Genomic DNA, 15,000 nt, shown 5'->3' with positions numbered 1-15,000 from the left:
AATGGAATTGGTATCAGAGTCAACCTCTTGGTCTAGACTGGGTGGAAACAAAATGGCACCCGAGTCAATGGCTTGGTCTCCACTAAGTACAATGGGGGTGTTATTAAAATCAATATCTTGGTTTATATACTAGATAAGATGGGTATGATACCAAATCTAGGGTCCTTGTCTACACTGGACCCAATGGGATTGGTATCAGAGTCATCCTCTTGGTCTAGACTGGGTGAAACCAAGATGGTACCCGAGTCAATGGCTTGGTCTCCATTAAAATGGGGGTGTTATTAAAATCAATATCTTGGTTTATATACTAGATACGATGGGTATGATGCCAGATCTAGGGTCGTGGTCTACACTGGACCCAATGGGATTGGTATCAGAGTCATCTTCTTGGTCTAGACTGGGTGAAACCAAGATGGTACCCGAGTCAAGGGATTGGCCTCCACTAAGTAAAATAGGGGTGTTATTAAAATCAATATCTTGGTTTATATACTAGATACGATGGGTATGATGCCAGATCTAGGGTCGTGGTCTACACTGGACCCAATGGGATTGGTATCAGGGTCAACCTCTTGGTCTAGACTGGGTGAAACCAAGATGGTACCCGAGTCAATGACTTGGTCTTCACTAAGTACAATGGGGGTGTTGTTAAAATCAATATCTTGGTTTATATACTAGATAAGATGGGTATGATACCAAATCTAGGGTCCTTGTCTACACTGGACCCAATGGGATTGGAATCAGAGTCATCGTCTTGGTCTAGACTGGGTGAAACCAAGATGGTACCCGAGTCAATGGCTTGGTCTCCACTAAGTAAAACGGGGGTGTTATTAAAATCAATATCTTGGTTTATATACTAGATACGATGGGTATGATGCCAGATCTAGGGTCGTGGTCTACACTGGACCCAATGGGATTGGTATCAGAGTCATCCTCTTGGTCTAGACTGGGAGAAACCAAGATGGTACCCGAGTCAATGGCTTGATCTCCACTAAGTACAACTGGGGTGTTATTAAAATCAATATCTTGGTTTATATACTAGATACGACGGGTATGATGCCAGATCTAGGGTTGAGGTCTACACTGGACCCAATGGGATTGGTATCAGAGTCATCCTCTTGGTCTAGACTGAAACCAAGATGGTACCCGAGTCAGGCAACTTTCATGTAGGCTGACACAGAAACTCCCGTCCACACAACACGTATGCAGACAACTGTCTACCGTCTACACTGCAAGGGGGCCCCGTCGGCACGGTCCCAGGGACAATGTGGGGTTCCGTCTCACCGAAATCTGGGGATGGTGTTTCGGGGTGACCAGTGGACTTACCAAGGGGTCCTCGGTGGGTTCTCCCTGAAAGACACAACAGGGGCCAAGGTGTGGGTTCGAGGAACCCCCCCTTGGTCGCACCCTAAAACATTGTTGCTTCTACACAGAGCAGGGTCCGTGGGCAGACAGAGATGGACAGATGGACAGACAGATGAGAGATGGACAGAGAGTGATGGATGGACAGACAGAAGGACAGAGATGGACAGATGGACAGAGAGAGATGGACAGATAGACAGACAGATGAGAGATGGGCAGAGGGATGGATGGACAGACAGACAGAGATGGACAGATGGACAGAGGGAGATGGATGGACAGATAGATATGGACAGATGGAGAGAGAGATGGGTGGACAGACAGAAATGGACAGATGGACAAATAGATGACAGATGGGCAGAGAGAGATGGATGGACAGACAGTATGGACAGAGAGAGATGGATGGACAGACAGACAGAGATGGACAGATGGACAGAGAGAGATGGATGGACAGGCAGACAGAGATGGACAGATGGGCAGACAGAGATGGACAGAGAGATATGGATGGACAGACAGACAGAGATGGACAGATGGATAGACAGATGACAGATGGGCAGAGAGATGGATGGACAGACAGAGGGACAGAGAAATGACAGATGGGCAGAGAGAGATGGATGGACAGACAGACAGAGATGGACAGATGGGCAGACAGATGACAGATAGACAGAGAGAGATGGATGGACAGACAGAAGAACAGAGATGGACAGATGGACAGAGATGGATGGACAGACAGAGATGGACAGATGGGCTGACAGATAGGCAGAGAGATGGATGGACAGACAGACAGAGATGGACAGATGGACAGACAAATGACAGATCGGCAGAGAGATGGATGGACAGACAGAGATGGACAGATGGGAAGACAGATGACAGATGGGCAGAGAGAGATGGATGGACAGACAGAAGGACAGAGATGGACAGATTGACATAGGGATGACAGATGGGCGGAGAGATGGACATACAGTGATGTACAGATGGACAAATGAATGGCAGATGGGCAGAAAGAGAGATGGATGGACAGACAGAAGGACAGTGATGGACAGATGGACAGACAGGGGACAGACGGGTGAGAGATGTATGGACAGAGAGACAGAGACAGAGATGGACAGATAGACATTCAGATGGGTGAATGGACAAATGTACAAAGAGATGGACAGAGAGATGGACAGAGGGGCAAGTGGCTGTAAGATGGACAGATGGATGAACAGATAGATGGATGGACAAAGGGGTGACCAATGGATGGACAGAGGTGATAATGGAGAGATAAAAAGTTGGACAGACAGATGGACAGAGACGGTTGAATGGATGGATGGACATACAGATGGGTGAATGGACAAATGGACGGAGAGATGGACAGAGGGCAGGTGGCTGTAAGATGGACAAATGGATGGATGGACAAAGAGGATGGACAGAGGGGGAGAAGAGACAGATGAAAAGTTGGACAGACAGATGGACAGAGATGGGTGGACAGGTGGACACGCAGAGACTGGTCCCAAGTGCACCCCACACCTGTCCAGCAGCCCCCACCTGCTCCACACACCTGTCCAGCCGTCCCCACCTGTTCTGCACACTTGTCCAGCTGTTCCCACCTATTCCGCACACCTGTCCAGCTGTCCCCACCTGCTCCCCACAGCTGTCCAGCTGTTCCCACCTATTCTGCACACCTCTCTAGCTGTACCCACCTCTTCCGCACACCTGTCCAGCTGCCCCCACCTGTTACGCACAACTGTCCAGCTGTCCCTATCTGCTCCTCACACCTGTCCAGCTGTTCCCACCTGTTACCCACACCTGTCCAACTGCCCCCACCTGCACCCCACACTTGTCCTGCTGTTTCCACCTATTTTGCACACCTGTCCAGCTGTTCCCCCATCTACCCACACCTGTCCAGCTGTTCCCACCTGCTCCCAACACCTGTCCAGCTGTTCCAACCTGCGCCCCACACCTGTCCATGTGTCCCCACCAGCTCCCCAGACTTGTCCACCTGTTCCCAGCTGTTCCGCACACCTGTCCAGCTGTCCCCACCTGCTCCCCACATCTGTCCAGCTGTCCCCACCTGCTCCCCACATCTGTCCAGCTGTCCCCACCTGCTCCCCACATCTGTCCAGCTGTCCCCACATGCTCCCAACACCTGTCCAGCTGTCCCCACATGCTCCCCACATCTGTCCTGCTGCTCCCAGCTGTTCCGCACACCTATCCAGCTGCTCCCACACCTGTCCAGCTGTCTTTATATTCTCCCCACACCTGTCCAGCTGTTCCCATCTGCTCCCCCACATCTGTCCAGCTGTTCCCAACTGTTCCGCTCACCTATCCAGCTGCTCCCACGCCTGTCCAGCTGTCCCCACCTGCTCACCACAGCTGTCCAGCTGTTTCCTCCGTGCTCCCCACACCTGTCCAGCTGTCCCCACCTTTTCTGCACACCTATCCAGCTGCTCCCACATCTGTCCAGCTGTTCCCCCATTTCCCCACACCTGTCCGGCTGCCCCCCAGCCAGACCAACCTGTCTGAGCATCCTGAGCTGGTACTGGAAGTGGCGGTCGCCCAGGGACAGCCTGGACTTGGGCCGGGTCCAGCCGAGGAGACAGTGCGTGTCGTTGCAGCTGGCCGTGATGTTCCCGGGGGGGTCGTAGATCTCTGCGGGGGGGGCCGGGCGAGAAGGGGGGTGGGGTCCCCGACTTTCAGAGACCAGAGTGGACCCCCGAAAGGGGGGTCCAGAAGTGACCAGGAAAGGCCTCTCTCTGTCTCTATCTCTGTCTTTTTCTTTCTCTGTGTCTCTGTGTCTCTCTGTCTCTTTCTCTGTCTTTGTCTCTCTCTGTGTCTCTGCCTTTCTTTGTCTCTTTCGCTCTCCGCTTCTCTCTGCCTCTATCTGTGTGTCTCTCTGCCTCTCTGTCTCTTTGCCTCTCTCTGTCTCTTTCTCTCTCTGTCTTTCTCTTTCTCTGTCTCTCCGTGTCTCTCTCTATCTCTCTGTGTCTCTGTGTCTTTCTCTCTCTGTCTTTGTCTGTCTCTGCCTCTCTCTGTCTCTCTTTGTCTCTCTGCTTCTCTCTGTCTCTCTGTGTCTCTCTGCCTCTTAATCTCCCTCTGTCTCTTTGTCTCTTTCTCTGTCTGCTTCTCTCTGTCTCTGTGTGTCTCTCTGCCTCTCTATCTCCCTCTGTCTCTTTCTCTCCCTCTGTCTCTCTCTGTCTTTCTCTTTCTCTGTGTCTCTCTCTATCTCTCTCTGTCTCTTTCTCTCTCTGTCTTTGTCTCTCTCTGCCTCTGCCTCTCTGTCTCTCTTTGTCTCTTTCTCTCTCTGCTTCTCTCTGTCTCTGTGTGTCTCTCTGCCTCTCTATCTCCCTCTGTCTCTTTGTCTCTCTCTGTCTCCTTCTATGTCTGTCTTTCTCTCTCTGTGTCTCTCTCTATCTCTCTGTCTCTTTCTCTCTCTGTCTTTGTCTCTCTCTGTCTTTCTCTTTCTCTGTGTCTCTATCTCTCTGTGTCTCTTTCTCTCCCTGTCTTTGTCTCTCTGTGCCTCTGCCTCTCTGTTTCTCTTTGTCTCTTTCTGTCTCCGCTTCTCTCTGTGTTTGTGTGTCTCTCTGCCTCTTTACCTCCCTCTGTCTCTTTGTCTCTCTCTGTTTCTCTTTCTCTGTATCTCCCTGTCTCTCTCTATCTTTCTCTCTTTGTCTCTCTCTGCCTCTGCCTTTCTGTCTTTCTTTGTCTCTTTCTCTCCCTGCTTCTCTCTGTCTCTGTGTGTCTCTCTATCTCCCTCTGTCTCTTTCTCTCTGTCTTTCTCTCTCTGTGTGTCTCTATCTCTGCCTCTTTCTCTCTGTCTCTCTCTGCCTTTCTGTCTCGCTTTGTCTCTTTCTCTCACTGCTTCTCTCTGTCTCTGTGTGTCTCTCTGCCTCTCTATCTCCCTCTGTCTCTTTCTCTCTCTGTCTTTATCTTTCTCTGTGTCTCTATCTGTCTCTGTCTCTTTCTCTCTTTGTCTTTGTCTCTCTCTGCCTCTGCCTTTCTGTCTCTCTTTGTCTCTTTCTCTCTCTGCTTCTCTCTGTCTCTGTGTGTCTCTCTATCTCCCTCTGTCTCTTTGTCTCTCTCTGTCTCTTTCTATGTCTTTCTCTTTCTCTGTGTCTCTCTCTGTCTCTTTCTCTCTTTGTCTTTGTCTTTCTCTGCCTCTGCCTCTGTGTCTCTCTTTGTCTCTTTCTCTCCCTGCTTCTCTCTGTCTCTGTGTGTCTCTCTATCTCCCTCTGTCTCTTTGTCTCTCTCTGTCTTTGTCTCTCTCTGTCTTTCTCTTTCTCTGTGTCTCTCGCCATCTCTCTCTGTCTCTTTCTCTCTCTGTCTTTGTCTCTCTCTGTCTTTGTCTCTCTCTGTCTTTCTCTTTCTCTGTGTCTCTCTCTATCTCTCTGTCTCTTTCTCTCTCTATCTCTGTCTCTGTCTCTTTCTCTCTCTGTGTTTGTCTCTCTCTGTCTTTCTCTTTCTCTGTGTCTCTCTCTATCTCTCTCTGTCTGTTTCTCTCTCTATCTTTGTCTCTCTCTGTCTCTTTCTCTCTTTCTCTTTCTCTGTGTCTCTCTCTATCTCTCTCTGTCTTTCTCTTTCTCTGTGTCTCTCTCTATCTCTCTGTCTCTTTCTCTCTCTATCTTTGTCTCTCTCTGTCTCTTTCTTTCTCTCTCTGTCTCTTTCTCTGTCTTTCTCTTTCTCTGTGTCTCTCTCCATCTCTGTCTCTGACGGGGTGCTTGGGGGAGGGGGGAGTGTCTCTCACCGATCCTCTTGAGAGACAAGATGGCGTCGAAGAAGCGAACCCCGACGCCCGAGCTGGTGCCGTTGACCAGGAAGTACATGGGGGTCCGGAAGCCCGTCAGGTTGCTGAAGTGACAGCCCAGGTGCGTCCCCGAGTCCGGCACGTAGAGTGGACACTCGACCTCCAGCCGGGCCCTGAGACAGAGACCGCAGAGACGTCTCCCCAGGATGGAAACCCCCCAAAATACCAAGACCCCCACCCCCAGGGGCCCCCAGACCTGGGGCAAACAAGGCAGCGAGGCCGGAGGAGGACGCGCCCCAATATTCAGAAGGAAAACATGGCCTTGAAACACGCGAAGACCCGAGTTGGATCCCCGGCATCCCACATGTGACTCCCCGAGCGCAGAGCCAGGAGGAAGCCCTGAACGCTGCTGGCGCGGGGGGGGGGGTTCTTTCACTGTCTCTCTCTATCTCTCTCTGTCTCTGTCTCTTTCTCTCTCTGGCTTTGTCTCTCTCTCTCGGCCTCTCTGTCTCTCTTGGTCTCTTTCGCTTCTCTGCTTCTCTCTGTCTCTATCTGTGTGTGTCTCTGCCTCTCTATCTCCCTCTGTCTCTTTGCCTCTCTCTGTCTCTGTCTTTCTCTTTCTCTGTGTCTCTCTGTCTCTCTCTGTCTCTGTCTCTTTCTCTCTCTGGCTTTGTCTCTCTCTGCCTCTCTCTCTCTCTTTGCTTCTCTCTGTCTCTGTGTGTCTCTCTGCCTCTCTATCTCCCTCTGTCTCTTTGCCTCTCTCTGTCTCTGTCTTTCTCTTTCTCTGTGTCTCTCTGTCTCTCTCTGTCTCTGTCTCTTTCTCTCTCTGTCTTTGTCTCTCTCTGTCTCTCTTTCTCTCTCTTCGCTTCTCTCTGTCTCTGTGTGTTTCTCTGCCTCTCTATCTCCCTCTGTCTCTTTGTCTCTCTCTGTTTGTCTCTTTCTCTGTATCTCCCTGTCTCTCTATCTCTCTCTGTCTTTGTCTCTCTCTGCCTCTGCCTTTCTGTCTCTCTTTGTCTCTTTCTCTCTCTGCTTCTCTCTGTCTCTGTGTGTCTCTCTGCCTCTCTATCTCCCTCTGTCTCTTTGTCTCCCTCTGTCTCTCTCTGTCTTTCTCTTTCTCTGTGTCTCTCTCTATCTCTCTCTGTCTCTTTCTCTCTCTGTCTTTGTCTCTCTCTGCCTCTGCCTCTCTGTCTCTCTCTGTCTCTGTCTCTCTCTGTCTCTGTCTCTCTTTGTCTCTCTCTGTCTCTGTCTCTCTCTGTCTCTGTCTCCCTCTGTCTCCATCTCTCTGCTTTTCTCTCTCTCTCCCTCTGTCCCTTCCTTCCTTTCTCTCTCTCTGTCTTTCTTTCTCTGTCTCTCTCTCCCTTTCTCTCTCCGTCTCTGTCTCTCCCTGTCTCTGTGTCTCTCCATCTCTCTGTCTCTCTGTCTTTCTCTGTCTCCCTCTGTCTCTGTGTCTTTCTCTCTGTCTTTCTCTCTCTCTCCCTCTCTGTCCTTTCGTTCCTTTCTCTTTCTGTCTTTCTTTCTCTGTCTCTTTCTGTCTCTCTCTGTCTCTTGTCTCTCCGTCTCTGTGTCTCTCCGTCTCTGTGTCTCCCTGTCTCTGGCCACTCACTTGGCGAAGCGCAGGAAGAGGAAGTACTGGGCGTCGCGGGGGGCGGCGGGGCCGCGGGTCCAGGAGCAGTTGAGGAAGCGGCCGCCGTAGATGACGCAGGACAAGTTGCCGGCCGCCGACTGCGCCGCGCCTGGGGGGTCAAAGGGCGTCCGTTAGTCGGTCGACAAACACAGAGACAGAGACAGAGAGGGGGAGAGAGAGAGAGAGACAGAGACAGACACAAGGAGACGAAAGGCAGGGAGAGAGAGACACAGAGGAACAAAGAAAGGACATGGAGACGGAGACGCAGAGAGACAGAGATAGAAGGATGGACGCATAGACAGAGAGACAGAGACAGAGAGAGACAGAGAGACGCAGACACAGAGACAAAGGGACAGAAGGCAGGGAGAGACACAGAGGAACAAAGAAAAGACATGGAGACGGAGACGCAGAGAGACAGAGAGAGAAGGATGGAGACATAGACCGACAGAGACAGAGAGACAGAGACAGAGATAGAGACAGAGAGACGCAGACACAGAGACAAAGAGACAGAAGGCAGGGAGAGACACAGAGGAACATAGAAAAGACATGGAGACAGAGACACAGACAGGCAGAGATAGAAGGACGGAGACATAGACCAAGAGACAGAGAAATAGAGACAGTGACAGAGAGACAGAGGCAGAGAGATAGAGACAGAGAGACGCAGACACAGAGACAAAGAGACAGAAGACAGGGAGAGACACAGAGGAACAGAGAAAAGAGATAGACATGGATACAGAGAGACAGAGAAAGAGAAACAGGAAAACAGAGACAGAGATAGAGAGACAGAGAGAGACAGCAACAGAGAGACAGAGACAGAAAAGTAGAGAGACAAAGAGAGAGGCATAGAGAGACAGAAAGACAGAGATAGATAGAAAGAGAGACAGAGAAATACAGAAACAGAGAGACAGAGACAATGACAGACACAGAGACACAGAGAAAGAGACAGAGAGACAGAGACAAAGAGACAGAAGTCAGAGAGACAGAGAGAACAGGGAAAAGAGATAGACATAGATACAGAGAGACAGAGAAAGAGAAACAGGAAAACAGAGACACAGATAGAGAGACAGAGACACAACGACAGACACAGAGACACAGAGAAAGAAACAGAGAGATAGAGAGACAGAGACAAAGAGACAGAAGTCAGAGAAAAACAGAGAAAAGAGATAGACATAAATACAGAGAGACAGAGAAAGAGAAACAGGAAAACAGAGACAGAGATAGAGAGACAGAGACACAGAGACAGAGACAAAGAGACAGTAGTCAGAGAGACACAGAGAAACAGAGAAAAGAGATAGACATAGATACAGAGAGACAGAGAAAGAGAAACAGGAAAACAGAGACAGAGATAGAGAGACAGAGAGAGACAGCGACAGAGAGAGACAGAGACAGAAAAGTAGAGAGACAAAGAGAGACAGAAAGACAGAGGTAGATACAAAGATACAGAGAGACAGAGAAAGAGAAACAGAAAAACAGAGACAGAGATAGAGAGACAGAGACACAACGACAGATACAGACACAGAGAAAGAGACAGAGAGACAGAGACAAAGAGACAAAGAGACAGAAGTCAGAGAGATAGAGAGAAACAGAGAAAAGAGATAGACATAGATACAGAGAGACAGAGAAAGAGAAACAGGAAAACAGAGACAGAGATAGAGAGACAGAGACATAATGACAGACACTGAGACATAGAGAAACAGAGAGATGGAGAGACAGAGACAAAGAGACAGAAGTCAGAGAGACAGAGAGAAACAGAGAAAAGAGATAGACATAGATACAGAGAGACAGAGAAAGAGAAACAGGAAAACAGAGACAGAGATAGAGAGACAGAGAGAGACAGCGACAGAGAGAGACGGAGACAGAAAAGTAGAGAGACAAAGAGAGACAGAAAGACAGAGGTAGATACAAAGATACAGAGAGACAGAGAAAGAGAAACAGGAAAACAGAGACACAGATAGAGAGACAGAGACACAGAGACAGTGACAGACTCAGAGACACAAAGAGACAGAGAGACAGAGACACAGAGACATAGACACCAAGAAACTAACACAACATAGCAAATAAAAAAATATACCCAGGGCCCAGAGAGCGAGAGAGAGCGATAGAACAGCGAGGACTCGAGTTCGATCCCCGACATCCCACATGGACCCCATTTTCCCTTACCTGGGTTTTCGTAGAGAAACTTGCCCTGGACGGGCCGGCCCCGGACGGTCCCGTTGACCGTGAACAGCACCCCCTCGTGGAGCGTTTCCGGCTGGAAGCGGCACTCGCACACCCCCGGGGCGTGGTACTGAAATCGAGCACAGGCGGAGAGACAAACCCCCGCGCCTCGAGTTCGATCCCCGGCATCCCACGTGCGCCTCCCAAGCCGGCCGGCCGGAAACGAGTCCCGACTGCGGCCGCCGGGTGTGGCCCCGAACCCGGAATACCAACGACACCCCACAGGGAGGGGCCTGACCCCCGCGGCCCCCCGAAACCAGCCCAGAGACAGAGATAGAGAGACAGAGAGACAGAGACATAGAGAGACAGATTTCTTCTCTCTCACCGGCAAGATCACCGGCCCGGATTTGTGATCCATCTTGCAGGTGAGATTCTCGAGTCTCGACGCGTTGTCCCCGCACTCCCACCACAGCCTCATGGTCCGGGGTTCGAATTTCACCTCCAGGCTGAGGTTCGACTCCAGGGTACGGGGTTCGAGCGGGGGGACCCCTAAAAGAGACGGTTGGAATCCACCGAGCTCTGTGCTGAGCCGGGAGCGAGACGTGAGCGCAGAGAGACGAGCAAATTCCCGCAGTCAGAAGGACACACAGAGACGGAGACACAGAGTCGCAGAGTTGGACACACAACCAGGGAGACACACAACCATAGAGACACACAACACACAGAGACGGAGACACACAGTCACAGAGTTGGACACAAGGACACACAACCATGGAGACACACAACTCACAGAAACCGAGACACACAGTCACAAAATTGGACACACAAACAGGGAGACACACAACACACAGAGACTGAGACACACAGTCACAAAGTTGGACACATGGACACACAACCATGGAGACACACAACTCACAGAAACCGAGACACACAGTCACAAAATTGGACACACAACCAGGGAGACACAACACACAGAGACTGAGACACAGAGTCGCAGAGTTCGACACACAAACAGGGAGACACACAACCACGGAGCCACACAACACACAGAAGCTGAGACACACAGTCACAGAGTTGGAGACACAAACAGGGAGACACACAACCATGGAGACACACAACACACAGAGACTGAGACACACAGTCACAAAATTGGACACACAAACAGCGAGACACACAAGCACGGAGACACACAACACACAGAAACTGAGACACACAGTCACAAAGTTGGACGCACAAACATGGAGACACACAACACACAGAAACTGAGACACAGTCACAAAGTTGGACACACAGACACACAACCATGGAGATACACAACCATGGAGTCACACAACACACAGAGACTGAGACACACAGTCACAGAGTTGGACACACAAACAGGGAGACACAACCACGGAGACACACAACACACAGAAACTGAGACACAGAGCCACAGGGTTGGACACACAACCATGCAGACACACAACCATGGAGACACACAACACACAGAGACTGAGACACACAGTCACAGAGTTGGACACACAAACATGGAGACACACAACACACAGAGACTGAGACACAGTCACAAAGTTGGACACACAGACACACAACCATGGAGATACACAACCACGGAGTCACACAACACACAGAGACTGAGACACACAGTCACAGGGTTGGACACACAACCACGGAGACACACAACACACAGAAACTGAGACACAGAGCCACAGGGTTGGACACACAACCATGGAGACACACAACACACAGACTGAGACACACAGTCACAAAGTTGGACACACAAACATGGAGACACACAACACACAGAAACTGAGATGCACAGACACAAAGTTGGACACACAAACATGGAGACACACAAACACAGAAAAACTGAGACACACAGTCACAAAGTTCGACACACAAACAGGGAGACACACAACCAGGGAGACACACAACACACAGAGACAGACACAGAGTCACAAAGTTGGACACACAAAGAGGGAGACACACAACCATGGAGCCACACAACACACAGACACTGAGACACACAGTCACAAAGTTGGACACACAAACAGGGAGACACACAACCATGGAGCTACACAACACACAGAGACACACAGTCACAGAGTTGGACACACAAACATGGAGACACACAACCACGGAACCACACAACACACAGAGACTGAGACACACAGTCACAGAGTTGGACACACAAGCAGGGAGACACACAACCACGGAGACACACAGCACACAGAAACTGAGACACAGAGCCACAGGGTTGGACACACAACCATGCAGACACACAACTATGGAGACACACAACACACAGAGACTGAGACACACAGTCACAAAGTTGGACACACAAACATGGAGACACACAACACACAGAAACTGAGACGCACAGACACAAAGTTGGACACACAAACATGGAGACACACAAACACAGAAAAACTGAGACACACAGTCACAAAGTTGGACACACAAACAGGGAGACACACAACCAGAGAGACACACAACACACAGAGACTGAGACACAGAGTCACAAAGTTGGACACACAAACAGGGAGACACACAACCATGGAGCCACACAACACACAGACACTGAGACACACAGTCACAAAGTTGGACACACAAACAGGGAGACACACAACCATGGAGCCACACAACACACAGACACTGAGACACACAGTCACAAAGTTGGACACACAAACAGGGAGACACACAACCATGGAGCTACACAACACACAGAGACTGAGACACACAAATATTCAGACAAACAACAACCAGACACTGAGACACACAGAAATACAGACACTTGGACACACAAACCATACTCAGAGTTTGAGACACAAACACACACAGTCCAACACTAAGACGGACACACAGATACTGAGACACACAGCCAAAAAAGTTGGGACATGGACACACAAACACAGACACACCCATAGGCACAGACACGCAAAAACTGAGACATACAAATATTCAGACACACAAACAACAACCAGAAACTGGGACACACAAACCACACTCAGACTTTGAGACACACAGACACACAAACTCCAACACTCAAACGAACAGACAGATACTGAGACACACAGACACAAACTGGGACACACAGACACACAAACATGGAGACACAAGACCATGGAGACACACAACACATAGAAACTGAGACACACAGTCACAAAGTTGGACACACAAACATGGAGACACACAACCATGGAACCACACAGACACACAAAAACTGAGACACACAAATATATAGACACACAAACAACAACCAGACACTGAGACACGCAGAAATACACACACTGGGACACACAAACCACACTCAGACTTTGAGACACAAAGACGCACAAACTCCAACACTCAGACGGACACACAGAAACCGAGACACACAGACACAAACTGGGGCAGACGGACACACAACCATGGAGACACACAGCCGTGGAACCACACAGACACACAAAAACGGAGACACACAAATATATAGACACACAAACAGGGTCAGGGCTGGGGGACCCCAACATCGGGGGGGTCAGCAGAAGGTCCAGGCAGGGTCACAGACCTGAGGATTCCGGGGTCACCGTGGACGCTGCGGTCAGTCTCAGGGTCAGCAGAACGGCCATGCAGAGACGCACAGCTGGAGAGAGACGATGAGAGAGAGACAACGAGAGATATTTAGAGAAATGGAGAGAGTTGCAAAGAGATTTAGAGAGATGGAGAGACGGAGTGGGGGGAGAGAGACAGGGAGAGACATGACGTGATTGGAGAGACCGATTGAGAGAGAGTCAGACAGGGAGGACCCCACTTTTCTCCCGGGGTCCTGTGACCTCTGACCTCCGGGGACAGAGAAATGGGGGGACGGTCTCGGACGCCCCCTGATGTCTCTGTGCTCTGAGAGCGGGACCCAGAGACTGAGCCATCCCGCTCACCCACCCATCCGTCCATCCATCTATCTATCATCTATCTCTCTATCTATCCAACCATCCATCCATCCATCCATCTATCCATCTACCTACCTACCTACCTACCTATCTATCTATCTATCTATCTATCATCCATCCATCCATCCATCCATCTATCTATCTATCTATCTATCTATCATCTATCTATCCATCCATCCACCCACCCATTCATCCATCCATCTATCAATCCATTCATATATCCACCCACCCATCCATCTATCCATCCATCAATCCATTTATCTATCTATCCATCCACCCACCCATCCATCTATCCATCCATCCACCCACCTATTCATCCATATATCCATCCATCCATCCATCTATCATCTTTCTATCTTATCTGTACATCCATCTATCTATCTATCATCCATTCATCCATCCATCTATCTATCCATCCATCCACCCATCCACCCATCCATCCATCCATCTATCTATCTATCTATCTATCTATCTATCTATCTATCTATCTATCTATCTATCTATCTATCTATCTATCTATCTATCTATCTATCTATCTATCATCTATCTATCCATCCATCCATCTATCATCTATAATCTATCTCTCTCTATCGATCTATCATCCATCCATCCATCATCTATCTATCATCTATCTATCTATCTATCTATCTATCTATCATCTCTCTCTATCTATCATCTATCTCTTTCTATCTATCTATCATCCATCCATCCATCCATCCACCCATCCATCTATCCATGTACCTACCTACTATCTATCTATCTATCTATCTATCTATCTATCTATCTATCTATCTATCTATCTATCTATCTATCCATCTATCCATCCATCCACCCACCCATTCATCCATCCATCTATCAATCCATTCATATATCCACCCACCCATCCATCTATCCATCCATCAATCCATTTATCTATCTATCCATCCACCCACCCATCCATCTATCCATCCATCCACCCACCTATTCATCCATATATCCATCCATCCATCCATCTATCTATCATCTTTCTATCTTATCTGTCCATCCATCTATCTATCATCCATTCATCCATCCATCTATCTATCCATCCATCCACCCATCCACCCATCCATCCATCCATCTATCTATCTATCCATCTATCTATCTATCTATCTATCTATCTATCTATCTATCTATCTATCTATCATCTATCTATCCATCCATCCATCTATCATCTATAATCTATCTCTCTCTATCGA

At 49.2% G+C, this 15,000-nt stretch overlaps 1 protein-coding gene across 1 annotated transcript in view; it reads right to left on the bottom strand.

The window, feature by feature from the left end:
- LOC126000645 (granulocyte-macrophage colony-stimulating factor receptor subunit alpha-like) overlaps positions 1 to 13,465 on the bottom strand; it is a 16,947-nt gene extending 3,482 nt beyond the window's left edge. The window contains exons 1-7 of the mRNA XM_049767833.1: positions 13,405 to 13,465; positions 10,246 to 10,409; positions 9,864 to 9,990; positions 7,683 to 7,812; positions 6,080 to 6,252; positions 3,854 to 3,987; positions 1,282 to 1,347 (exon numbers count right to left, since the gene is read on the bottom strand). Coding sequence (XP_049623790.1) covers positions 1,282 to 1,347; positions 3,854 to 3,987; positions 6,080 to 6,252; positions 7,683 to 7,812; positions 9,864 to 9,990; positions 10,246 to 10,409; positions 13,405 to 13,465 — 855 coding nt within the window. The remainder of the gene's footprint in view (positions 1 to 1,281; positions 1,348 to 3,853; positions 3,988 to 6,079; positions 6,253 to 7,682; positions 7,813 to 9,863; positions 9,991 to 10,245; positions 10,410 to 13,404) is intronic.
- Positions 13,466 to 15,000: the final 1,535 nt, after the last annotated feature.

Source organism: Suncus etruscus, assembly GCF_024139225.1.
Source record: "Suncus etruscus isolate mSunEtr1 chromosome X unlocalized genomic scaffold, mSunEtr1.pri.cur SUPER_X_unloc_5, whole genome shotgun sequence".
Classification (NCBI taxonomy): domain Eukaryota; kingdom Metazoa; phylum Chordata; class Mammalia; order Eulipotyphla; family Soricidae; genus Suncus; species Suncus etruscus.
The sequence above is the reverse complement of the archived record's forward strand: the minus strand, read 5'-3'. Positions and strand labels throughout refer to the sequence as shown.